This window comes from Bos grunniens, chromosome 3, assembly GCF_055505025.1.
Source record: "Bos grunniens cultivar Pamir isolate PY7600 chromosome 3, Bosgru_T2T1.0, whole genome shotgun sequence".
NCBI classification, from domain to species: Eukaryota; Metazoa; Chordata; class Mammalia; order Artiodactyla; family Bovidae; genus Bos; species Bos grunniens.
This window is the reverse complement of record NC_141167.1, coordinates 27,839,924-27,866,494: the sequence shown is the minus strand read 5'-3', so window position 1 is coordinate 27,866,494 and position 26,571 is coordinate 27,839,924. Positions and strand designations below refer to the sequence as shown.

The window sequence follows — 26,571 nt, the reverse complement described above, 5'->3', positions numbered from 1 at the left end:
TGTATTTTCTGGATATATGGAATTCTAAGTCAATCATCAGAATGTACTGAAAACTAGTGTTATTTGAAATCATACCCTTCTTACAATAGAATTTGGCACAGTGGTAATTGATTGACTCCAAATCACATAGTTGATCTGTTCCCATAGGTCTTTAAAATAGAAGATTCTTTAAATCCATTGCTAGTATCCACAAACAATAATGTGGTTTATTTCATGAACCAGTTTCAGAGGACTTTTTTGATTATACATGTGTTTAAAAAAAACTTTTATTCATTTGGTTGTGCCAGGTCTTAGTTGCATTACACAGGATCTTTGATCTTCATTGAGGCTTGAGGCCTGTGGGATCTGTTGTGGCAAGCGAGATCTAGTTTCCTGACCAAGAATCAAACTTGGGCCCCCTGCATTGGGAGCCTGGACTCTTAGCTACTTACTGGATCACCAGGGAAATCCCACATTTGTCTTTTTAATTCAAAGGTATCGCTACTGAGACTGTACAAAGCAGCAAAGATTCTTCAAAGAGTGGGGAAGCTGGTATTAAAACAGTATCTAGGTTTAATTTACAAATTACTTTCTATATATGTGATATGAGACAAGTCATATCATTAGGCTTCCCCTTATTTATAAAGTAAGGAGTAATTCTCTTCCCTTACAACATGTTTGAGGGTTAAATACAGTACTTGTCTCATTATTCATACTATTTCCAGTTTTGAAGGGCTTTATTTTAGACTGAATTGATGAAACCAAGAATTAGGTAGAACATGTGTTTGATAACTCCTATATTGAAATATGACAATCACATTCTAGCTTTGTCATTGAAAATGGTTCCTTTTATAATGTGTATTGATGTAAAGTGATAGGAGAGCTGAGGTTTTTTGTTGTTGTTCTTTACTCTTATAGTCACATCACAGTCTAGGAGAGACAGTCCTTTATTGACAGTTTTTGAGTCACTGCATGATTTTAAACAGCTGTCTTACTGAATGCACAGGAACAAGCCACTCATCTGCAAAATCTGGTATCATTTCCACAAACCTGCTCCAAAGGCTGCTTCTAGAAGTCAAGAGCTGCGTGTCGATACTCCCACCCTGTGACTTGCTTTTATAGGCTGAATTTTCAGACTGCATTAGAATCTTAAATTATAAAAAGACAAAAAATGATTAATGTGAGTGCTCATGGTTTCTGATATTCACCCACTCCTCTCAATTTGAAGTTATGCAGTTACTTGGAGGTGTTCATTGGATTCTTACAATGCAGATTAAGAATAGGGAACAGGAAGTAGAAAGACAACTCAGGAGAAAAGAATTTAAATTTAGCAAGAGACTGGGCCAATCTACATAATAAAAACTGCTAGAAAGGGTAAGGGAGAGGGGAGAATGGAGAAAGTCTTGCTTTTTTTCTTTTTGAAGGTTGGCTATAGACAACACAGCTTAACAACTTGTTTGGTTAAATATTGTCCAAAGGTATTTATCTTCCTCAGTATGTGTGGCTCATAGTGATACCATGTTAGTATTGAATGAATTATTGAAGAGACAATGAGGGGTTAAGAAAAGCTAATACTTATTATAAAAATTATTTTAAAAACTACTTTTAAAGGTGGCTTTCCTGGTGGTTCAGTGTCTAAGATTCCACACTCCCAGTGCAGGGGGCCTGGGTTCCACCCCTGGTCAGGGAACTAGATCTCACATGCTATAACTGAGAGTCCCCATGCAGCCACTAAAGAACTTGCATGCCCCAACAAAGATCGAAGATCCCAAGAGCTGGAACTAAGACCCAGCACAGCCAAGTAAATAAAAATAAATAAAATATTTTAAAAAACCCTATCACTCTAATACATCTAATCTCACGTTTGTGTATCAGTGAAGCAGTAGTATTTCTAGTGACCATTCAACAATTCTATGGCATCTAAACACTAATGCTGCCCTACACCATCAGTAAGGACAGTCAATGTCCACTTACGACCATTTGGTGCATTCTTTTCTGTACCATTCATTTGATGCTTAATCACAATTGTCTAAGAGCTAAGCAATCTCATGCTATTATTGCACTAATGGGGGAGAGAGGAACCATTGGATTGTAAATTTGGAAGTAAGAACAGACGTGCAAAGTTTGTCACTGACTTGCTGTGTGATCTGGGCAACAGCATTAAGACCCTGATGCTGGGAAAGACTGAGGGCAGAAAGAGAAGGGGACAACAGAATGAGATGGTTGGATAGCATCACTGAATGATGATGAGTTCTTAAATTATTGAGCAAACTACAGGAGATAGTGAAGGACAGGAAAGCCTGGTGTGCTGCAGTCCATGGGGTCACAGAAAATCAGACATGAATTAGCAACTGAAAAACAACGATTTTCCCTAAGACTTAGTTTCTTCAATTATAAAATGAGGTTTCTGAAACTAAAGTTATTAAGGACTCTTCCTGGTCATGGGCTTCTTATATTGTTGCAGGAAGGAGAACCTCTTCCAGGGCCCTAGAGTGGGCTCTTGTCTAACACACGGAAAAGAATTGTCCGAGGAGACACACGTGCTGACAAAGCAGATTTTATTAAAAGGGCACCCGGGTGAAGAACAGTAGGGTAAAGGAATCTGGGAGAACTGTTCTGCCACGTAGCTCAGAGTCTCGGGTTTTTGGTGATGGAATTAGTTTCCGGGTTGTCTTTGGCCAGTCACTCTGATTCCTTCCTGGTGGCGCACACATTGCTCAGCCACGATGGATGCCAATGAGGATTCTGGGAGGTGGTCTGATACATGGTATCCCCTTTTGACTTTTCCCAAACTCTTCTGGTTGTGGTGGCTTATTAGTTCCATGTTCCTTACTAGGACCTCCTGTCATAAATCACTCATGCAAATGGTTACTATGGTGCCTGGCCAGGGTGGGCAGTTCCTAATAATACTTTGTTTTTTGGTAGCCTCCCTCACTAAATGGACTTAAACAATAATGCCAGTTAATTATCTCAACAGTTGTGTGAATGACTATCAACTCAGATATGCTCTTTAGAAGTGTTCTTGGGCTGTCTGATGGGAACCCAGTCTTGATTAGGTATAGTTTCTGTGGCTCTACAACAAATACTGTGGAGTGGTCTGTGTTATGTAATATTTATCTGTTTACTACTTCCTCTTCTCGACAAAACTATAAATTCTCTGAAGGACTTATGTAAGTTCCAACACATGAACAGTACCTGTGTTTGTGTTAGTTGCTCAGTCATGTCCTACTCTTTGTGACCTCGTGGACTGTAGCCCGCCAGGCTCCTCTGTCGATGGAATTCTCCACGCAAGAATACTGGAATGGGTAGCCATTCCCTTCTCCAAGGGATCTTCCTGACCCAGGGGTCAAACCCAAGTCTCCTGCATTGCAGGCAGATTCTTTATTGTCTGAGCCACCAGGAAAGCCCAAACAGCACCTAGCGTGGGAATTTAATGAAATGAATGAATGGAGTTCCAGGTCCTGAAAAAAAAAAACAAAAAAAAAACACTGGAAATTTTTGCAGTAAAATCACTGGCCTTTGAGAAAGCCAATTGAGAAAGCAATTGTTATAAGTGGATGACCAAGGAATCTGCCTTAGTTTTAAATTTGAAAGCAAATGTCTAGAATAAATATAGACAAGACGCACTTTACATAAAATTTGTAACATTTATTTAAGCAAAAAAAAAAAAAAAATAACAACCCCAAACAAAAATCTGTACACACAACATTAATACCTAACGATGTCCTGATTTAATATATAGCATGATTCAGGTACAGGACCCTCCCATTCATCTGGCCACAGTGAGAACAGTGCCTTCAGTCCAGATAACTGAGAGACTTTGAAATGTATACGTATTTTCCAATGAATTTTTCATATCTTTTGAAAAGAGTTGAACTCTTCTACCAGAATTCAAGCAAAAGATACCTTTTTCCACACTCACAAGTCAGTGAGAATTTGACAGTGGGAATGCTACAAAAGTCAGGGATTTAAAATTTTATTCTTACAGGTTATCTGAGAGTATAAATCTTGACATAACATCCTCCCATTATTAAATGCTCTCAAGAATTTCCTGCTTTTATGAAGTATGTCACAGCTTTCATTAGCTAAGTAGCTTCTTGCTTCTAAGCTGATTAAAATAAGCTTAAAAGAACCCAATTTGAACAATTTTCCAAAGTAACTTCAAAAATTAAGCACATATTATTAATGAATTATTTATTATTTCTCATAATTTGATATATTTGGATTTTCTAAATATTCTTAACAGCCATTCTGTCTAGCTATACAGTCAGGTTGTGCTCTCCAGCAGAGCTTTGCTTCATCCAGAAAATGAGAAATAGCATTGATTTTCCCATAATTTATTAAAAACACTGGGGGAGGGTAAAAACAGGCAGAGAAAGCTCTTTCTTAGGTTAACATTGAATGTCTTCAGTTAAGATTTGGAAACCACAGAATGCATAATTAGGAGTGTACATGTCATGCAAAATCTATGAAATACTAAAGAAGATAAAGCCATTATGCATTTTAAGCACACTCAGCAAAATCTTCTATCATACTGCTATTTTCATCATTGGATGAAGCTTGGATTTGCATTATTACTTAAATAAACAGTTCATGAGTTAACACAAAAAAATGAAAAATGTGTCAATACAAAGCGGATGGTAACGTTTAAATACTCAATATCCAATGCTACAGTGGATTTCAGAGGGAAACCATAAGTTTGCAAACCTCTCTGTAAGTTGTCTCAGAACACTACTTGGAAACCCTAGCCATATAAAGTCCCCAAAAAAGTAACATGCAGATAAAACTGCCCACATCAGCTGACAGTATGACACTGCCTTTAACTTACACCTTCAGTTTAATACTGTTTATCTCAAGATAAAAGTTGCACAATAACCAAATAATGTAAACATACTATTAGAGGGCAGGAGAAGGGTAGGTTTCAACATATACAATACAGCAAGTTTATTTCCTGGCTACTCAGGACCTCTTTTTCAACCTTGGGTACTGCTGCACAGTGTTTCCTAAGGGGTGGAGCGCAGGGGGAGGAAGAATGTCAGACACTCTAAAGCACTAAGCCAAAACCAAGGTTTATTAATTGATTCTACCCTAATTCAGCACACAGTGAAACAAAATATGTTTTCATCAAAATGTGTCCCAAAGATCTAGAAGATGGCCCAATACTATCCTGAGCAATGCATAATTTAAAATACAGCCAAATGACTGACTGGGGAGAAAAAGGGCCAACTCAAAAGGTCCCACCAGCAAGATTAACTCCCTAGGCTGGATATTCAGGACCAATGTTTTAAAACATGAATCCTTGATTCTTTGGAAGCTTGCAAACCAAAGATATGAAATTAAATTTCTACAGTTGCCTTGTGGGATTCATCTCCACCTGGGTCATTCACTTAAATTGACTAGTGCCACTAAATAGCATTTCTGTCCAGGAGTGAGAAGCAGCAACACTTAAGGTCAATTCCTGGGTCTGTGAGTCTGATATGATTTTTTTAATTCTCAACTAAGATCAGTAGCCACTGAGTATTTGACCAGAGAGTAAAGTAACTTATTACTACTTGATTTATGTTTCTTTTCAACTACAAAAGGACAAAATGATTTTTTAGAGTATAAAGAGAACAGCAAAACTTACTTGATGGGAAGAATGATATACCTAAATTATTTTTGCTTTTAGACTGCTCTTGTTTTACTCATTGATAACAACATGCATCATTATAGTCTAAAAAGTCTAATTCCATTTCCTTTAGTAGGTTTAAACCTTACTGTTTGTGGACTGACGTAGTGATAATTTGCAATATCTGAGTGCACCAATGATTTGAACAATGAGTGGTTCAACCCTAGTCTAAATTGTGCTTGAAACAGCACCTCTAACCCACTGAAGAGGTAACCCTTGAAGGCACCAAGTTCCATTACATTCTAGTGTACAAATGCAAACAGGAGGCCGAACAGATTCTACCTTAAAAGACAGGCCAGTTACACCTCATAATTTATATATGAATGAGTGAAAGTTGCTTAGTCATGTCCAACATTTTTAGCCATATTTGAAAACAACTTATAAAGACAAAAACCTAGAATTTGCCTACAAGGAGCATGTACTTTTGTTTTAAGTAGGATACAACAGAAACTTGAAGCCAAACTTCTCAAACAGGCTGTTCCTTAACTACGCAAGCCAGAAGACCTGGAAATGGTCCACAGAGCTAGCAACTTCTAAGCTATTGTAGGACATCCTATTTTTGACATTTTGCCTTAGGTATTTAAAACCCAGGAAAAGGGGACATTTTAAAAAGAATTTTCCATTTCCTCTGAAATATTTAACTTGTGAAAATTTATCTTACAGCTATAAAAATTCCTTGAATCAGAATTAACCCACAATTTAAAATGGTTTTTAGTGATTCTAAATACCTATTTTCTTTTAGTTTTTATTTCTGTAAAGGAGTACCAAATAATTCAAGTATGATTATTGTGATAGTGGTATGAAACATGTATGTCAAAATATTAACAGCATACTAATAAGCCAGCTCCTTTCTAAATAAAAATGCTTCTGAATGATCACAATGATTTAAATGTACCATTTAAAATCTCTATTGAAAACATTCTGGCCATCTATGAAAAAAATGCAGTTATCTAAGACTGCAGGTTAACCTTATTCACAAACTGAAATTTAAAATGGAAAATAACTCTCTTGGTGACTTGCTGCCTCCCAACTGCCATTATTGATAACTGATTCTTTACTATACTATAACAACTCTCCTAAAGAAAAGAAAACTGTCTAAAAAACAATCTATCACAAAATACTTCCTTTTCTGCACTGCAACTAGAATCATTACATTTAACAATCATCTAATTCTTATTTATTTTTGGCAGTGAGACGTGGATATCTTTCCCTAACATGAAAACATTAAGATACATATATTTTGAAACAAAAGAAAATTAACTTCTTGTGGCAAAATTTACTATTGTTAATTATTATTTTAAGTGAGCAGGTTAACACCATATATGGTCTCTATTCCACCGAACAAAAAGACTTTGAAATAGAAAAGAACAGTCAGTTTTAGCAAGAGACCATTTTTTTCACAACAATATGACATAAAGAGATTCAGACAGTTAATTAATCTCTAACACAGAATGCTGTAATATTTTACACCATGGTAGCTTGGGGAAATATTTCTAGAGAGTAACCTGCAATCTGTATAGGAAGCAGCAGTCCACATCTCCAAGAATTAATATGAAGAACAAGCTACTGCTCAATGTCTTAGGAGAGGTGGGTTCCAGAAGATTAGCCAGTCCCAGTTTAAAAATACCTCAAGAGCAGGCCTTTTCCCAGTTCCTAACCTCTATTCTCCCTTAGTAGTTTTTAATGTATTTTCTGCCAGCCATCCTGGCACTAGCCAGTAAGTAGCTTTCACAAGGGTAGGACTCAGATTTCCATTCTTTCACACTAAGAAGGACATCTTATAAAAGATACACAAACAGAGAATAAAAGCATTTTATACAGAAGCAGTATAAAATTTACAACTGAAGCAGTGCCAGCAATCAAGTTAACAGCTTATCTGAAGCTGCAAATTGATTGGAAGGGACTTTAAAATCAGAAAAGTCTGGCCTAAGGGTTCGTGCAAACTTCATCATAAAACTGTAGAATTTTAAGCACAGTTAAGTTCAAACACTGAAAGATGTGGAAATCTTCCTAAAAGGCAATGATGAAGGAAGAGACCCTTCTTGCCTAATAAGTTAAAAATCACAAGACAAATCAGAGACTGTTCACATGGGCAGTACTATACATTGTCAATCCCATACTCATCTTATGACTCTTATCATAGAAACCCCTAAAACATCACAGAGGGTAAGCTATTCCAAGTGAACTTATCACAAAAAGAATTTCTGTGACTCCATTATCCAATTACCTATGGCTATCAATTTAGTCTGGCCTGGGACTGCTTTTTACAGGGAGGTGGCCTCCCATGGCGTACAATGTGTTTTTCTAAGCTGTCCAGAATGGCCACAGCAATCTGCTGGACGTGGGGATCAGTCTGTTCGTGTTCTTTGATGTTGTATAAATGCTGCAACCCTCCTTCCTCAATCAGCATGCTGCAGTACCTTGAGGCTGAAAGAAAACAGGAGAAAGAGCTTTCCTTAAAACACTTTACTGCCTTTTTTGTGGAATAATTTTTATTTATTCGCTTAAATTTAAGCTGTTTTATTATTGCCCATTAACATAAGTTAGAGCTTGATAAATGTCTCTGCGATGATGTTACACAACACTACAGGACTCACATATAGGCCATAGACAACATTCATAACATTATATATATATTATAATATATATATATAAATCATAAGACAGGCAGTCCAGAAAATCTTTGACCCCAAAACGTGGGTAAGATAGGTACTTTAATTCATTTCCAACGTTTAAAAAATAATTTTAATGGCAGTCATATTGTATATGCCAATGTTCATTATTTAAAAAAAATTTTTTTTGGACTTCCCTGGTGGTCCAATGGTTGATAATCTGCCTGCCAATACAGGGGACACAGGTTCTGATCCTTGGTCTGGGAAGATTCCACATGCCCTGAGGCAACTTAGCCCTTGCACCCTAGAGCCCATGCTCTACAACAATAGAAACCACGGCAATGGAAAGCCTGAGCACAGCAGCTAAAGAGTAGCCCTGCTTGCTTTAACCAGAAAAAGCTCGCGCGCAACAGAAGACCCAATGCAGCCTAAATAAATAAAACATTTTTAAAACTTAAAAAAATTTTTTTTTTGCACACATGCTTTTTTGAGGGGGTAGGGGTAGGGAGAGGGCTGTGCTATTTGGCTTGTGGGATTTTAGTTCCCCAATCAGGGATTGAAACAGGAACCTCAGTAGTTAAAGTACAGAGTCCTAACCACTGGAACACCAGGGAATTTACTGTACATATGTCTTTTAAATTTTTTTAGTTTTAGTCATATTTATTAAAGTCTAATTTACATGCCATAAATACACCCAATTTAATCTACAGTTATATGAGGCAGAGGATGAGATGGTCGGATAATGTCACCGACTCATTGGACATGAATTTGAGCAAACTCCAGGAGATACTGAACAAGAACAACAGATACACTGGTGTAACCACCAACACAATCAGGATATAGAATATTTTCAACAACAAAATAAGTTTCCTTGTGCACCTTTGCAGTCAATCTCCCCTGCACCTCTCATCCCAAGCAACCACTGTTCTAATTTCTGCGATGTAGATTTTTGCCTGCTGCTGCTAAGTTGCTTCAGTCGTGTCTGACTCTGTGTGACCCCATAGACGGCAGCCCACCAGGCTCCCCCGTCCCAGGGATTCTCCAGGCAAGAACCCTGGAGTGGGTTGCCATTTCCTTCTCCAATGCAGGAAAGTGAAAAGTGAAAGTGAAAAGTGAAAGTGAAGTCGCTCAGTCGTGTCCGACTCTTTGCGACCCCATGGACTGAGGCCCACCAGGCTCCTCCGTCCATGGGATTCTCCAGGCAAGAGTACTGGAGTAGGGTGCCATTGCCTTCTCCTACTCAGTTTTCTCAGCACGATTGGCTGAAAAACACGTTCTTTTCCCACTGAATTGTCTTGGCACCCTTGTCAAGAATCATTTGGCCATAGATGAATGGGTTTAGTTTTGAACTCTCAATTCCATTGCATTGATCTATACATATATCCTAATGATGTTGGGCATCTTTTCATGTGTGTATACTTGCCATCCGTAAATCTTGTATTTATTTATTTATTTATTATTTATTAGGCTGTGTCAGGTCGTTGTGTCCCGCGGGATCTTTTGTTGCGATGCACGGATCTCTAGTTGCGCCATGCAGGCTTTAGCAGTTCCAGCACACAGGCTAGTTGCTCTGTGGCATGGAGGCTCTTCCTTTCCCAACCAGGGATCGAACCTGCATCCTCTGCATTGCAAGGCAGATTCTTAACCATAGGACACCAGGGAAGTCCCCCTGTCATCTGTAAATCTTTGAAGAGACTATTCAACTCTTTTGTCCATTCTTTTGTTTTCTTTTTTTTACTCATTTTGTTTTCTTATCATAAGTTTTCAGAGTACATGATATATTTTGAACACAAGCACTTTATCAGACATATGACTTGAAAACATTTTGACCCAATACAGTGGAGGTGACAAATAAATTCAAGGGATTAGGCTAACAGAGTATTGTCATATCAAACACCCTCTTCCAACAACACAAGAGACAACTCTACACATGGACATCACCAGACAGTCAATACTGAAATCAGATTTATTATATTCTTTGTAGCTGAAGATGGAGAAGCTCTATGCAGTCAGCAAAAACAAGACCTGGAGCTGACCATGGCTCAGATCATCAGATTCTTATTGTAGATTTCAGGCTTAAATTGAAGAAAGTAGGGAAAACTACTAGGCCATTCAGGTATGACCTAAATCAAATCACTTATGATTATACAGCAGAGGAGAAGAATATATTCAAGGCATTAGATCTGCTAGACAGAGTGCCTGAAGAACTGTAGACGGAGATTCATAACACTGTACAGGAGGTGGTGACCAAAACCATCCCAAAGAAAGAGAAATGCAAGAAGGCAAAGTGGTTGTCTGAGGAGGCCTCACAGATAGCTAAGAAAAGAAAAGAAGTGAGAGGCAAAGGAGTAAGGGAAAGATAAACCCAACTGAATGCAGAGTTCCACAGAACAGCAAGGAGAAATAAGAGAGTCTTCTGCAAATGAATAATGCAAAGAAGTAAGAGGAAAACAACAGAATGGGAAAGACTAGAGATCTCTTCAAGAATATTGGAAATAATAAGGAATATTTCATGCAAAGATGGGCAAAATAAAGGACAAAAACAGCAAGGACCTAAGAGAAGCACAAGAGATTAAGAAGAGGTGGCAAGAATACAAGAAGAAATATACATAAAAGGTCTTAATGACCCAAATAAACATGATGGTATGGTCACTCACCTAGAGCCAGACATCCTGGAACGTGAAGTCGAGTGGGCCTTAGGAAGTATTACTACGAACAAAGCTAGTGGAGGTGATGGAATTCCAGCTGAGCTATTTCAAATACTAAAAGATGATGCTGTTAAAAGTGCTGCACTCAATACATCAGCAAATTTGAAAAACTCAGCAGTAGCCATAGGATTGGAAAAGGTCAGTTTTCATTCCAGTCCCAAAGAAAGGCAATGCCAAAGAATGCTCAAACTACTGTACAACTGCACTCATTTCACATGATAGCAAGGTAATGCTCAAAATCCTTCAAGCTAGGCTTCATTAGTATGTGAATAGAGAACTTTCAGATGTACAAGCTGGATTTATTTAGAAAAGGCAGAAGAACCAGAGATCAAATTGCCAACATCCTTTGAATCACAGAAAAAGCAAGGGATTTTCCGAAAAACATCTACTTCTACTTCACTGACTACGCTAAAGCCAGACTATGTGGATCATACTTGCGTCCTGAGAAACCTGTATGCTGGTGAAGAAGCAACAGTAAGAACTGGACATGGAACAACAGACTGGTTCAAAATGGGGCAAGGAGTACATCAAGGTTGAATATTACTACCCTGCTATTTAACTTATATGCAGAGTACATCATGTGAAATGCTGGGCTGGATGAATGACAAGCTGGAATAAAGACTGTCAAGAGAAGTATCAACAACTTCAGATATACAGATGATATCACTCTAATGGCAGAAAGCAAAGGGGAACTAAAGAGCCTCTGGATGAAGGTGAAAGAAGAGAGTGAAAAAGCTGGCTTAAAACTCAACATTCAAAAAACAAAGATCATGGCATCTGGTCCTATCACTTCATGGCAAACAGATGGGGAAAAAGTAGAAACTGACAGATTTTCTTTTTGTGGGTTCCAAAATCACTGCAGGCCGTGTCTGCAGCCATGAAATTAAAAGACACTTGCTCCTTGTAAGAGAAGCTATGACAAACCTAGACAGCATATTAAAAAGCAGAGATATCACCATGCCGACAAAGGTCTGTATAGTCAGAGCTATGGTTACTAAAGGTTAAAGTTACCAATGGCATTTAGAGATGGATCCAAACCTGACTGGCATTTGTTTCATCTACTCAAGACAAACACTGACAAAAGGCCAGGACTGCTTGGCTTGACGCCTTTCTGAGGACTTGAATTTTGCACAAGAGTGGGTAATTTAGTCAAGAAGTAGAGAAGTTACCAAAACCCACTGGCGAAGCCCTGATGTGGGCTACAATTAGACTGAGAGAAAATAAAAATGTAAGGATTGATAGGATTATGAAAGTTGGAATGTTTAAACAGACTTTCTAGAAAGAAGTTGTGCCTCTTCTACCTGAATATTTTATGGAAATAAGGATTATGTCTGGCTGGGGAACACTCTCCTACTCAGTATTGTAAGATTAAAATCTGTGGATGAAGTCCTAATGGAGGCTACAGTTAGGAATATAAGGATTAACAGAATTAAGGTAAAAGTTTATAGGAGAATTAGTATGTGAATTTCTTTTATCTGACTGTATTATGAGGATGGACATTTTACTGACTGGGGAATGTTTTCCCTACCTAACATCATAAAACAGAAAGCCTATAAATCCTTCTTTCAAGCAATGTTAATTAGATATGCTAAATGGGGAGGAAGGCTGCCCTAGCCAATGCAGTGTGGAACAGAAGCTGGAGGACTAGTAGGGACAAATTCTCTGTGTGATAGTCCTATGTGAAGGGCAGACTGGGGGTTACGGCAAAAGCCTGTGAGCCTACCAGAGATGACTACTGGGACTCTGGACTAAGAATTTCCATTTAAGGGCATTTTCTGCCTTGCTATTTGACATTAATTGAAGCTACCCTTATGACTGAAGGACAAACAACGATCTTCAAACCTGAAAGAGCCACAGTGTTTTTGAGTGACGTCAGAGAAACACTCTAATGGGGATGACAATGCCCAGAAGAGTTAAATGATATAATGGAATCCGCTTACACAGGGTCATCCTACCTGTAGAATGTAAGGAGGGGACACTCATGAGAAGGGAGCATCTTTCTCACTAGTACTGACTTTGGAACTGCACAAGGAGCTGCCAGATTCTATTGTCACTTGGACAGTGGCACATAAACAGCTCTCCACTAACCAACAAAGAGCTGCCCGGTTTGGGGAAAGCAACTTCAAGGTAAATAGACGACATCCTGTTTGGAAGGTCATCCCTCTGACTAAAAAAGGTAAAATCCAAAACACCTCTGTAGAAGGAACTGCAAACTGTTTTCCCAGCAAGGGTAGAAAAATTGAATAGTAGTAAAAATCCCTGCTTTCATGGGCAGTGGCCAATGGTCTGCCTTTCTGCATCAATAGAGATGATTAGATTGCTTTTCTTTCCTGGTCTGGTAATAGGAAGAAGCATATTGATTTTCAATCTTAAAGCAACTTTGCATTCTTGGAGTAACCTCCCTTTTATACACTGTTAGGTTCTGTTTGTTAACATTTTTTAAAAAGAATATCCTCATCTATGCTCATGAGATACACTGTTCAGTAATTTTCTTTTCTTATGTCTTTGCCTGGTATTTATATCAGGATACCTCTGGTGTTCCTTTTTTTTTTTTTTTTTAACCAGCTTTCTTTGAGTTTGGATATTCTCTATTGCTTTGTGTTCAATTTCACTGAACTTTTTTCTTCTTTTCTTATCTACACTTAAGCTAAGATATTTTTCATGTTAAATTTTAATTTACTTTTTATACTTCACTTTTCCTCCTTTTGGTATTCATATTTTCTTAAAAAATCTTGAATCATATCTATAAAAAATGTTTTTAATTTTCCCCTGCTAATTCCATCATCACTATCATTTCTGGGTTTGTTTCAACTGTCTGATTTTTCTCTTGGTTACAGATCATATTTTTCTGCTTCTTCTCTCATCTAGCAATCCATCATATAACTAAACATATTGTTGAGTGTAGACTTTGTTGTCTTTTTTATAAGAGTGCTTAGTTTTTCTCTGGCAGTTTCTACAGAGCAGCTTGATCATTTCAAGACTTGTTTTGTAAGCTTTGTAGGGTTGCCTTAGAGAAGCCTTTAATTTAGGGCTAATCTCTTCTGGCTCTTCTGGCATCTGCAGTGAAAGCCCTAGGTATTATGTTCTTTCCACTGTTTGGAATTTAAATATTTTCCAACCCTGTGTAAGCTCATGTTGTTCAGTTAGCAGTCTCTTTGGTATTTGGCCTCAGGGAGTCTCATCCTAGGCATGCACAGCTTAGTATTCAGCCTAAGACTCAAGAAACTCCTATGAAGATTTCTGGAGTTCTTTCTAGATGTAACTGCATTGTTCTGCCCCCAAATTCCAGGCACCTCAGTCTAGCTGCACTCTGATTTTTGTCTCCTCCATCCAATGAAATTGCTGAGCTGTACTTGATTCCCCTATGCTACTCCAGTAAATGCCTCCAGGAAGAAAGGGAGTCTGTAGAGTTTGTTCTATGCCTGACTCTCAGCACACAGTGTGATCTGATGGCAAACAGCAGGAACTGCAGCAGAGCCTGCCTCCCCACCCACCTCCCCAAGCCTCCCTGACCCCCTTCCACCCCTCAAGGGCCCATAGCAGTCCAGTCACCCTGCCTGTGCCCTGCTGGGGAGACCCTCAGATGTAGGCACACTGGAGGCAGGTCTTTGAGAGGGGAACTCCAGAGTCTGAGGGTGGTGCTGCGTGTGGGCTGGGGCAGGCCACATCAGTGTGTGGTTATCTACTTGAGCATACATCCCTGTGTATGTATGCAGGCCCATTCACATGTCTGTGTATATGAGGGGTGAGCTGCCCACCAAGGGTGGACTCAGGGTTGCCAAAACAGAGGCCTCTCCCAGTTTGGGATGGTCCAGCATCTCTTCACCTTGGGGACCCTGATTACAATTCTGAGAGGTCTCTGCCACCACTCCCTCAGGCTGCCCTCTCCTAATCGATGTACCAACCCTCATCCCTGGACCCACTGAAATCTTCCCTAAGGGTGTCTGTGCCTGGCATGACATTTAGGGCAGCCCTGCCCATGCTCACAGGGCCAAGTGGAGACTGGCCCTATGGCAGAGGTAATGAGGGGTCCTGGCCTCCCAGACTCCCCATACTGGCCACTGTGGCCATCTTCAACACCACCTCCCTGGACACACTCTTATTCATTCAAGAAACAACTACTTTCATCCTCTCCTGCAACAGCCCTCCCTGCCTGCCCTGTGTCCATCTCCTCCAGGAGGTAGAAGGCTGGCTGCTCTGCTCTGTGGCCAGGGGAGACGTTTCTTTGGGCAAAGAAACGGGCTTTCTTTGGGCTTTGGGCAAAGCTGTGTTGACTAGAAAAGGCTGGCTTCCTCTCATGGATCTGTGATTCTTACAGCAAGCCAGCTTCCTTCCTTCCTTGGGCCACTAGGAATGCTTCCCCTGCCCCCGCCAGGCTGTGGCTGTTCTCCATCCCTTTGTTCCAGTCTCCACCATGTTCCTCAAGCCCCTGGAGGAGGCATGGCCAAGAAGAACCAGGTGACAAAGCCCTCTCATTTGTTCTCTCCTTTCAAGGATCAGAATCCTTGCAATCTTTTGTCTAAGACTAGAACAAACTGTTTCAAATTTTCCCCACATTTTTCTATTGCTTATACTCTGGTACCAGTTACTCTGTTGTGACCCAGAATATAAGTCTGTGCTCATATACTTTTCTATCATGTCTTCTTCACTTATAATTCCACTGTCTGGATGTTTCAACATTATTTTACATTCCCCTATTGCTGGACCTCTAGGCTACTTAGAGTTACTTCCTACTATAAATAATGATGCAATGAATATCTCTGTAAAAACAAGCATTTGAGTATAATTTTTAAATTAAAAGGTAGACTACCTAAATGTTCATCAATAGGGATGTAGCTAGGTAAGTTTAATAAATTTATAGCCATATGTTATGGGTTAAATTGTATCTCCCTCAAAAGATAAGTTAAAGTCCTAACACCGGCTAAGGCCCAGTACTTCAGAATGAAACCTCATGTGGAAACAAGGGCGGGGCACGTTGGCCCTAATCCAATATTACTGATGTTCTTATGAAAAGGGGAGATCTGGACACAGAAACAGACACACACACACAGAAGACGATGATATGAAGACACACGGAATGGAAAACACCAGAAGCTGGAAGAGGCAAGGAAGGGTCCTCCCCTGGAGCTGTCAGAGAAAGCATGGCCCTACTCACACCTTAGACTTCTAAGCCTCCAGAACAGAGTGACAAAATGTTCCTGTTACTTTAAGCCACCCATTTTTGGTACTTTGTTACACTTGCCTTAGGAAACTAATATACCATAAAATAAAGATTAAGTGATTATTGTAAATCATGTTGCCAAAAATTTCCCAAAATATGGGAACATGCTCATTATAATGTGTGAAACAGGTACTATTATTATTTCCATTTAACAAATGAGGAAACTGAAGTCCTACATTTAATAATTTGCTCAAGATGGCATACATGGTAAGCAGTGGAACATGATTTGAATCCAGGTATTAATAGTCTTGTGTCTTAATCACTATGCTACACTAACTCTTAATTTTTAAAAGGTATACGCTTTTTAGTGCATTAAAACTTCTTAGTGCAAACTGAGAAGTAAATTCCATTTAAGTATAAACAGGGAAGCAAGAAAGTAGGAACCTGAACTACCTGAGCTGGAGATAAAATAATCTAACAATCTCCAAATTACAGTGCATTATAGAATAAATTCTTCAGGGTACTCATTTCACAGAGTAAACGTGAAAAAAACACCAACACCTAAGAGTAGTCACAAAAATGGTACCAGTTAAATGAAAATGCACTATTACTTACTTATTATGTTTTATTGTCTCCTATGAGTCTGTGAAAAGTAATGAGGAAAGAAGCCTGGAGATTAGAGGCTGGGTATAAAATCGGACAGACTGTTTAAAAAATATATATACTGAGAGTTCTCAGAACCTAAAGGTACAGAGAAAGGAAAAAAAATTTATAGCAGAGGCAGTTTAGTGTGGCTAATGAGGCAATCTTATGTTTATGAATGAACAACTCTGCTCCAGGAATTTAGTAGGAGGAGGCAGAAAAGCTTCCAGGTGGAGGTTTAGGTGGGTACAAGGTGGTTTTCTCTGTCGCTTCCCATTCCCTAAACCATCTCCCTCTATCCACCTGACAAAGAAGAACTTTTATTGAGTTCTCTTTTTGTGATACGTGTTCATCAAAGAATGCAACAAGAAAGAATATAACAAAACAGTACTGCTACTTGCTAAAAAACTGTTGTTAAAAAAATGACTCTCACATTCTTATATAAGGCCATTTATAACACAGCCCCTATTAAGACTCTATAAAAGAAACTTAACTTGTACTTAATTGTGCAGAAAAGCTTTATACCCCTTTGAGGATATATAATGTTCTTCCCTCTTATATACAGAAAGAGAACCATGTAGCTGCTTACTTCCAGTCCAGTCACAGAGAGTATATCAATTACTATGAATGGCCTACATATCTAAATTCTACTACCTTCCTTCTATCTTTTAATTTTTTTCAAATTATTTTTCCTTGGATCTGATTTTTAATTTAAGAAAATTTAATTTATACTTTACTATTAAGGTATATTTATGTGCTTCTTTTTAATATTTCAAATCACCTATGGAATGAGTTTATATTAATAAATACTGACAGAGAGTTATATCACATCACAGCCTTCAAAAAAGAATAATGGGAAAAAAATGATATGAAACCTGATTTAAATAGTTTACTTTTCCACACACTATGGATGCCGGCAGCAAGGTCCTAAACACTGAATATACATATCATTTTAATTTTCTAGCTGAAGGACAAGAATTACATTCAAACACAGTTCTCTTTCGGTACATACGATTCTTGCTGCAGACATGTTGCATGGCCCAAACTGCCCATAGCTGGACTCCAGGTGTTGTGAAACAGCCAAGTAATGGGAAAAATGGATTAAAGGACCTAAAAGTTGAAAAGAAAATAAAAGTTACATCCTATACTTTGCATCATTTTCTAAAGCAATGATTCCTGAGCTTTTCACTCCAGAAATTTCATCCTTCTATTTGTAAACTAATATAAATGACCCTCTGTAGAACATCATTCCTTTGTCTTAGCCATCTGATAAAGGATTGTATTCAAACAGAAGTCTTGATGCAGAAGATAGAACGTGATCAGAACAATGTACTTTTTCTCAAAAGCACCTTTCAGTCTTGAAGATACACATTCTGAAGAACAGTAGACCTTGGTTTGGAAACCTAGATGCGAAGTTAGTTGATAACCAACCAATAGAACATCATGAAGGAGGTCCAGAATTTAGCCTATTTCTTCTAGTCTACTGCCCCAAAATGGGTAAAACATATTAGAATAAAAAGTACTGGCAGCATCAGCATTTATAAAATAGACAACAAAATAAACTGTAATGATAATATTTATGTAGCAATCTGGAATAGGAATACTTCAGGTATATTAGTAACTTATCTATCAAATCACTTGTCATAAATAAAGTCAGAATCCAGTATGTACTTTAATAATTATAAACTGCTTCCCTAAACAAATCAGGTGCTGCTTCTAGTTCGTTAAATGTGTTCTCTTGTTTTACACCTCCTTGCATTAATACTCTTCCTAAAATCTTCTGTCCCTACTTAAAACTCAGTTCACAATCTACTTTCTCTGGAAGTTTTTCATTATTTTCCAGTGCAGATTTAAGTACTTTCATCTTTTTTTAAAAAGCATTTTCATCTTTGATTTTAGAGCATTCTATGAAATTAGCATAAGAGTGAATTATATCTGATTTACATTTGGTTTCCCTCACTAGGCTGTAAAGTCCTTGTTTGGAGGCACCATATCTTATTCATCTTTGAATTTCAAGGGGATAGAACAAGACTTTGGCACCTGTCTTCAATGAACATGAAAGGAGGACTGATGAATGATAAGTAGCAAAATAAAAACATAGATGCCTAAGGGAAAACGATCATACATCTAATAGCAATGAGCTCTAGGCAAGCAACATGACTAGGTTGGCTTAATATTAATTATCTTGCTAATTACCTGTATGCTACCATCTCACACTCTGGAGTTGGCCATTTCAAAATAGCTGAATGCTGAAAGACATAAGACACACAAGAAGGGATTATAATATTTATTTAGTATTGCATGATGAGGCTTTGATAGTTTAATCATTATGAATGTTGTTTGTATTCTTCCAGAAAACAGCAAGTTACCCTACCAGATCATCCAGGAGAGAATTCCTCTGGCTGCGACTCAATGTCCAAGCTTGTTCACCTCTAGATATTAAGTGGGCAATAATTCCAGCCGCAAAGTAACTAACTTCCACTTCAACACTATGTAGAAGACTACTGATGTGGTCTATAAAATCCTTCCACATTAATTCAGAATGCAGTTCTTGTACTTCAGCTATATTGTTCTGGGGGAAAAAACAGAAAAAGTAATTATGTATAGTAAATGGCTAAATGACACTGCAATGATTTAAACATGTATGGACAAAAGGTGAAGACTGTTGCTATGTTAGCACTGTGGGATTGTAGGTGATTTTATTCCTCTCCACCCCAAACAATAAAATAAAGAAATAGTAGTTTCTTTTCAAGTGATTTAGTGAACTAGATAACCTAAAAATTTCCTGCTGTACAATATCTAGTTGTGCTGGGTGAAAAACAGCAAGCAAACTTTAAATATGTAACTTTTTTGTCTGGGATAAAATGTAAACAGGAAATCAAACTAGAACCTAACAGGCTATCTCTGGCTCGCAGCAGTGGGGGGCGGGCAGGGTGCAAGAAAACTGGGTTTAACAGCCATGCTAGGTCAGAAGTAAGGACCAGAGATACTAAGACTTTGCATACAATGCAAGAATTTTCAAAGCATTACACCTCAATAAAAGGGTGGCCTGACATAGCGACAAAAGAAAGAAGCCTATTGTGATCTGGGCTCTGGCCTAAAAGGAAAAGTCTTCCCTTGTAATTTATAAACAGGCAATACTCAAGCAAGACTGTAGTTCAAATTTACACCATCTGTGTGGTCTGGAGAAACTCCAACCTGAGAGCAACCATAAGACAGGTAGGAGGAAAACAGTAGGAGAGGTAAGGGGAAAGTTTGGTATCTAGAAAGCAGAGATAGGTGAGTACATCAAAAGGATGAAAGGGGTACTTCCCTGGTGGCCCAGGGGTTAAGAATCCGCCTGCCAATGCAGGGAACATGGGTTCAATCCCTGGTCCAGGAAGATTCCACGTGCCACGGGGCAACTAAGCCCATGCACCACAACTACTGAGCCCTGCACTCTAGAGCACGTGAGCCACAATTACTGAACCTGTGTGGTGCAACTACTGAAGCCCCCCCTCTCTAGAGTACATGCTCTGCAACAGGAGAAGCCACTGCAAAGAGAAGCCGGTGCACTGCAGCTAGAGAGTAGCCCCTGCTCACCACAACTACAGAAAAGTCCACGCAACAATGGAGACCCAGTGTAGCCAAAAATAAGTAAATTTTTTTTTAAAGGGTGAAAGGATTAGTAGTTCTAAGTAATGTAGAGAGCCTAAGTAAGATGAAGACAGGAAAGCATTCATTTATGTGAGCAATATAGTGATCCTCTGTCTTAAAAACTTCATGGCCTAGGACCTCCACTGAATGTCAAAATTTGCCTGCTGGCCTGTGGAAGGTAGGTGCTTTATCTGGAGTTGGGATATGATGGCTTGCCTAGGTAGTACATAAGGAAGACCTCTATTCACATGGGAAACAATCGAGGGGTTTACAATCTAGGCTGTGCTTGACTTTCTCCAAAACAACATAAGACCCAACTTACCTCACTATTCTGAAGATTAATCCTCTTTCTCAAAACTTCATCTGATCTACTATGAAATCATAATTCTTTTCCTAACACACTGATTCCAATTCTTAGGAACCAAAAACCCTGGCATTTTTATTGTTAAGAAACTATTCACTCCCTAGCTTAAGTCATTCTATGACAAGTGAAAATAAAAGGCATCATGTCCAAATGCATCCTCTGAAAAGATAAGTTCTCTTTTCCAACCACCAAAAAGAAGGAAGACAGAAGAGACAGGTATAACTTTACCCGCTACCTGAATGTACATAATCCTGTATTTTTCCATCACCATAAATGATTAATCAAAGTCTCCTATGCCCCTCTCTAATCTCACATATTCAAATAAGAAAAGGCATCTCACATTTATTTTTTATATTCTTCCATATTCATATTTTTTACACAGCATGTATCATTTTAGAGAGACAAAAAAAGGAAAGAAATATATACCTTTTAAAATAAACAAATAAGGGAATTCCCTGGCAGTCCAGTGGTTAGGACTCTGTGCTTTCATTCCAAAGGGCCTGGGTTCAATCCCTGGCTGGGGAACTAAAATCCCACAAGCTGTGTGGTGTGCTCAAAATAAATAAATTAAACAAACAAACAAAGGTAGTCCTCCATCTCCTCCAAGCTTGGTAGAAAGAAATACAAAGACCCTCTGAGAAGGACACATCTTGAACTCAAAGCCTCACAGAAAATGCTAAATTACGATTCACAATGACAATAATCCATAATGAGTGAGAATCATCACATACACAGTAGCGAATTAGACTCCCGCAAGAATCTCATGCAATACAACTGCAAGATAGTACCTGATTTAAGAAGTTTAAAACACACACACACACACACACACACACACGAAAATGCAAAGACAGCATCATTAAAACAAAAACCAACAAGAAAGATCTGGAACAAAGCATCAAAAGAATCATGGGCCATTCTTTGTTGCAATAAACAAGTTACTGGGAAACCAGCCAAATATATGAGAGAATGGACAATAGCTATGAGACAATGGAATACAGGGAATCTGATCCCTGTATAGATACAAGAGAAGATATTCAAATAGGGCAGTTTCTAGATTGCTGTGCATATAAGGGGAATCTAAAGAGAATCGGACAGTTTTGCTGAGTTGAAGAGAGAAGAATCCGTGTGTAGGGTGGCTAAGGCAGCAGAAATCTATAGAACAGAGTAATAAAAAGGAAAAATTTCCAAAGAAAAAGACATCTGCAGGGGGATCCCCTAAAATCTCTGGCTGATTAGTGATATGAAATGAAACCCCATGAAGCTAGGGAAAGAACCACCAGAAAGGAATACATGAACAAATCCCAAAGTCAACAGGTTTAGGAACAGTTTACATTCTTACCAGCGAGAGTGAAGGGATCTCATCTAAACAAAGCATTTGAGTATAGTGGGGTAACTAGGGTTAAGCAATAGGGGAAAGGCTGATCTGAAGCTACTCTAACAAAGCAAATATAGGCATACCTTGGAGATTGTGGGTTTGGTTTCTGACAATCACAAAAAAATGAATACTGCAATCAAGGGACCCACACAAAACTTCTTAGTTTTCAGTACACACACAAGTTACGTTTATATTATATATATTGTAGTCTAATAAGTATGCAGCAGCATTACATTAAAAAAAAACACACACACTGTACATACCTTGATTATTAAATACTTTATTGCTAAAAGACTCTAACCATCATCTGAGCCCTTGAACTAGTTATAGTAGTAACATCAAATATCACTGATCAGAGATCACCATATCAAATATAATAATGAAAAAATTTGAAATGTTATAAGAATAATCAAAATGTGACACAGAAACACAAAGTGAGCTAATAATGTTAGAAAAATGGTGCCAACAGACTTGCCACAAATCTTCGATTTGGAAAATAACACAGTATTTGTGAAGTGAATAAAATGAGGTATGCCTATAAGTAAGCTTTGAATGCAACAACCTGATCTGTGAGTAGCTTAGCTGAATACCAGGACAAAGTCCAAGACTCTTTAAAGGAAAACAATAAAATCTAGTAATCAACAAAGTGAATTAAATTTCACAATGGCTATTACCAGACATATAAAGAGTCAGGAAAATACAATCCTTAACCAGAAGAAAAGTCAATCAATAAAAATAGATCCAGAAATGACAGGGATAATAGAACCAATAGATAAGGATTTAAAACAGCTATTATGAATGTTATAAATATATTACAGAACGAAAGAAAAATATAAGCCTGAGGAGAAAAAAAAAAGACGATATAAAAATGACCTAAATGTAACTTCCAGAAAGAATATATATATTATTATACTATATGTATATAATTATAATTATATATCTATATATACAACGAAAAATGAAAAAACAGTAGTAGAAAATGTTCAAGCCAAAACATGGAAAGAAAAAAAAAACTGCCAAAAAGCCAGGAGAGCACTTCTGTCACATGACCCGTGTGATAATTTCAGGCCATCTAACATACTTGTAATCAGGGTCTCAAAAAGAAAGGATATAAGAAAGGGTACAGAAAAACATATTTGAAGAAATAATGGCAAAAATTATTTCAAATTTATGAAAATTATAACCAAAAAACCCAACAGAAAAAATGTCCACTTGGACTTCAATAGTGACCAAAAAATTTATCTTTTGAAAATGAAATAAAGACATTCTCACACAGACAAAACCTAAATGAAAATTCATTGCCAACATACCTACACTAAGAGCAAGTTTTTAAAAAAATAGTATAAGAAATACATTGCTGTTGTTCAGTCGCTAAGTCACGTCCAAATCTTTGCAATTCCACGGACTGTAACACATCAGGCTTTTCTGTCCTCCACTGTCTCCCAGAATTTGCTCAAACTCATGTCTGTTGAGTTGGTGATATTATCTATCTATCTCATTCTCTGCCACCCTCTTTTCCTTTTGCCTTCAATCTTTCCTAGCGTCAGGATCTTTGGTAAGTATAAAAGACAAATTTCTCATTCCTAAATCTGTACAGTGAAAAACTGATGAGGACTCCTCCTTCTGACCAAGATGAAATAAAAGGGGCCAGACTTACTCTCCATTCTAAACAAACTGAAAAACACAACAGGGAACAATCGTTTTCAAGATCCTAGACGTTAGGTAACAAAGAACAGTGGCCTTCAGAGGTGGATGACAAACAAGACGAGACGCTGCTTTGAGAGTTTCCAGGCTGTGGCACAGTGATATACAATTGAAGTAGAGCCCAGTGGACTCATGGAGTTGAAGAGATGGAGTTGGGAATCCAGGGAGATCAAGGCAAGTCATAGGACAGAGAACCAGAGAGAAGAGAACTGTACGTGAAGAGAATCCAGAGAGCTGCAGGGCACAGCACCCTATTCAGCAGAGAACTGATCAGAGCACGACTGTGAGGAAACTATTTGAAGGTAGAAAATGAGCTATCAAAAAGATTGAAGTTCTTGGCACTCACAAAGGGCCAGGAGCAGTGCCTGTTCTCACCATCCAGTCTGAGAAAACTCTTTCACAGGGCACCGAGTACTCAGGAAGGTCTTTTTTCAGTAGTACAGAATAATTAGCCCTAGCCTCGGCACGCTCTGGATCCTCCTAGTACGTCACAAAAGCAAGATCAAATAGGATCAGACTGTTTAAAAGTAAGGCAGTTAATCCTGGAACAAAATTCAAGAATATGTTATAGGAAAATAAAACTATCCCGCACCCAACAAGGTAAAATCCAAAATGTCTGCATCCAGTCAAAAACTACCAGGCATGCAAGGTGACAGGAAAACAAAACTCAAACTAAGGGGAATAATCAATCATTTGAAATTTACCCAGAACTAATACAGATGCTAAAATTAGCAGAGAAGGACAGTTATTATGAATACATTTCATATGTTCAAAAAGTTATGTAAAAATATGCAAGATATAAAAGAGAGCCAAATTGAAGTTTTAGAGAAGAAAATGACGTCTAACAATAAAAACTATATACTAGCTGAGATTAATAACAGATTAGACACTGAAGAAGAAACAATTACTAAATTAGAAGGCATAACAATGGAAACAATTCAAACTGAAACATACACAGAAAACAGAAGAAAATTTAAAAAGCACCAATGAGTTGTGAATTTCAAGCAGCTTAAAATATGAGATTGAAGTCTCCAAAGGACTCCAGTGGGTTGGGGGTAAGGGGGTGTAAAACATTTTTTCTTTCAAGAAATAATGGCCAAACGCTTTTCAAACTTGAAGACTGTAAACCAAGAAGTTCAATGAATCCCAAATACAGGAATCATGAAGTAAATTACATTAAAACACATCGTAATCAAATTACACAGACTTGTTTTTGCTAATCCTAAATCTTAAAAGTAGCCAGAGGAACAAAATCATATACATACAGAGGAATAAAGATAATGATGACATCAGATCTCTCATTGGAAAGATGGCAAGTCAGAAAAAAAGGTAATCAACATCTTTAGAGTACTATCAATCTAGAGTTCTACAGCTGACAAAAAAAGAAACTCAAAAATGATGACTAAATAAAGATGTTTGCAGACATACAAAAGCTGAAGAATTCATCAGTAGCAGACAGACCCACACTATGAAATATGTTAAAGAATGCTTTTTTGGCAGAAGGAAAATCATAGACATCTGGATCTACACAAAGGAAACATGAGCGTCACAAATAGTAAGTATTTGGGAAAACATGTAAATTTTTAAAAAGTATTTAAATCCCCTTAAAAGATAACTGATAATAAAAAACAATGTTTATTGGTTTATTACATATATAAAAGTAAAATACATGACAATGATGACATAAAGGAAAGAAGAGCAGAAATGGAAATCTACTATTTTAAAGGTTTTTATAATATATATGAAATCATATAAAATCACTTAAAGGTAGACTGTGATTAAAAATGTATACTATAAACTCACAATAATCATTAACTTAGCAAATCAGAGTAATAGCTAATAAACCAAGAAAGGAGATCAAACAATATTATTAAACTCAAACCAAAACAAGGCAGAAAAAGAACAGATGGGACAAACATAAAACAAATACCAAGCTGATGAACTCAAATATAACCATACCAATAATAACATTAAATGTAAACAATCCAAACAGTCCAAACAAAAAGAAGAGATTCTCATACTGGATAAAAAACAGGGTGCAAAGTATACGCTGTCCATAAGAAACAACTTTAAATATAAAGAAAAATACAGGTTAAAAGTAACAGGAGGGAAAAAGATAAAACCATGTCAACCTTAGTTAAAAGAAAGCTGGGCTGGCTATATTAAGGAGACAAAGGAGATTTCAAAGTAAAGAATATTACCAGGGATAAAGAATGTCATTTCATAATGATAAAGGGATCAATTAAGAGGGCATAGCAATTTGGTTTTTGAACCTAATAAAAGAGCTTCAAAGTACAGGAAGCAAAAACTGATAGAACATGATAAATGCTATCTAGCAGAACAAGTAGGCAGAAAATCAGTAAGTCTATGGTAGACTTCAATATCAACCAAGAGACATATATAGAACACTCTAACAAAAGAAGAATATTCATTCTTCTAAAGAGCACATGGAACATTGACCAGGAAAGACCATATCCCAGGCCACACATGTCTCAATAAATTCAAAAGGACTCAAAGTAGTTTCTCTGATCATGAAGAATTAAACTAGAATTAATACCTCAAAATAAACTATTGAAAAAATTCAATCACAAAGTAAAGGAAAAAGGTAACGGAAGGAAGCACATCAGGATGTATTAACATTAATTCACAGAAATGAAAATAAAGGAAGGTTGGGGACAAAACCTTATACTTTTTAAATACATTTTTGCACTGTTTCACTAGG

General features: G+C 37.7%; 1 protein-coding gene across 3 annotated transcripts in view; it reads right to left on the bottom strand.

The window, feature by feature from the left end:
• Window positions 1–2,520: 2,520 nt before the first annotated feature.
• Window positions 2,521–26,571, bottom strand: part of ZYG11B (zyg-11 family member B, cell cycle regulator) — a 74,570-nt gene continuing 50,519 nt past the window's right edge. For 2 of the 3 annotated variants that reach the window (XM_086388767.1, XM_086388756.1), the window contains 5 exons: window positions 19,145–19,342; window positions 18,967–19,019; window positions 17,783–17,880; window positions 7,875–8,074; window positions 2,521–3,440 (listed from right to left, as the gene is read on the bottom strand). In XM_086388767.1, coding sequence (XP_086244893.1) covers window positions 7,884–8,074; window positions 17,783–17,880; window positions 18,967–19,019; window positions 19,145–19,342 — 540 coding nt within the window. In that variant the 3' untranslated portion in view covers window positions 2,521–3,440; window positions 7,875–7,883. Of the gene's footprint in view, window positions 3,441–3,606; window positions 8,075–17,782; window positions 17,881–18,966; window positions 19,020–19,144; window positions 19,343–26,571 lie in introns of those variants that run through there. The other variant, XM_086388762.1, reaches the window with a different exon arrangement.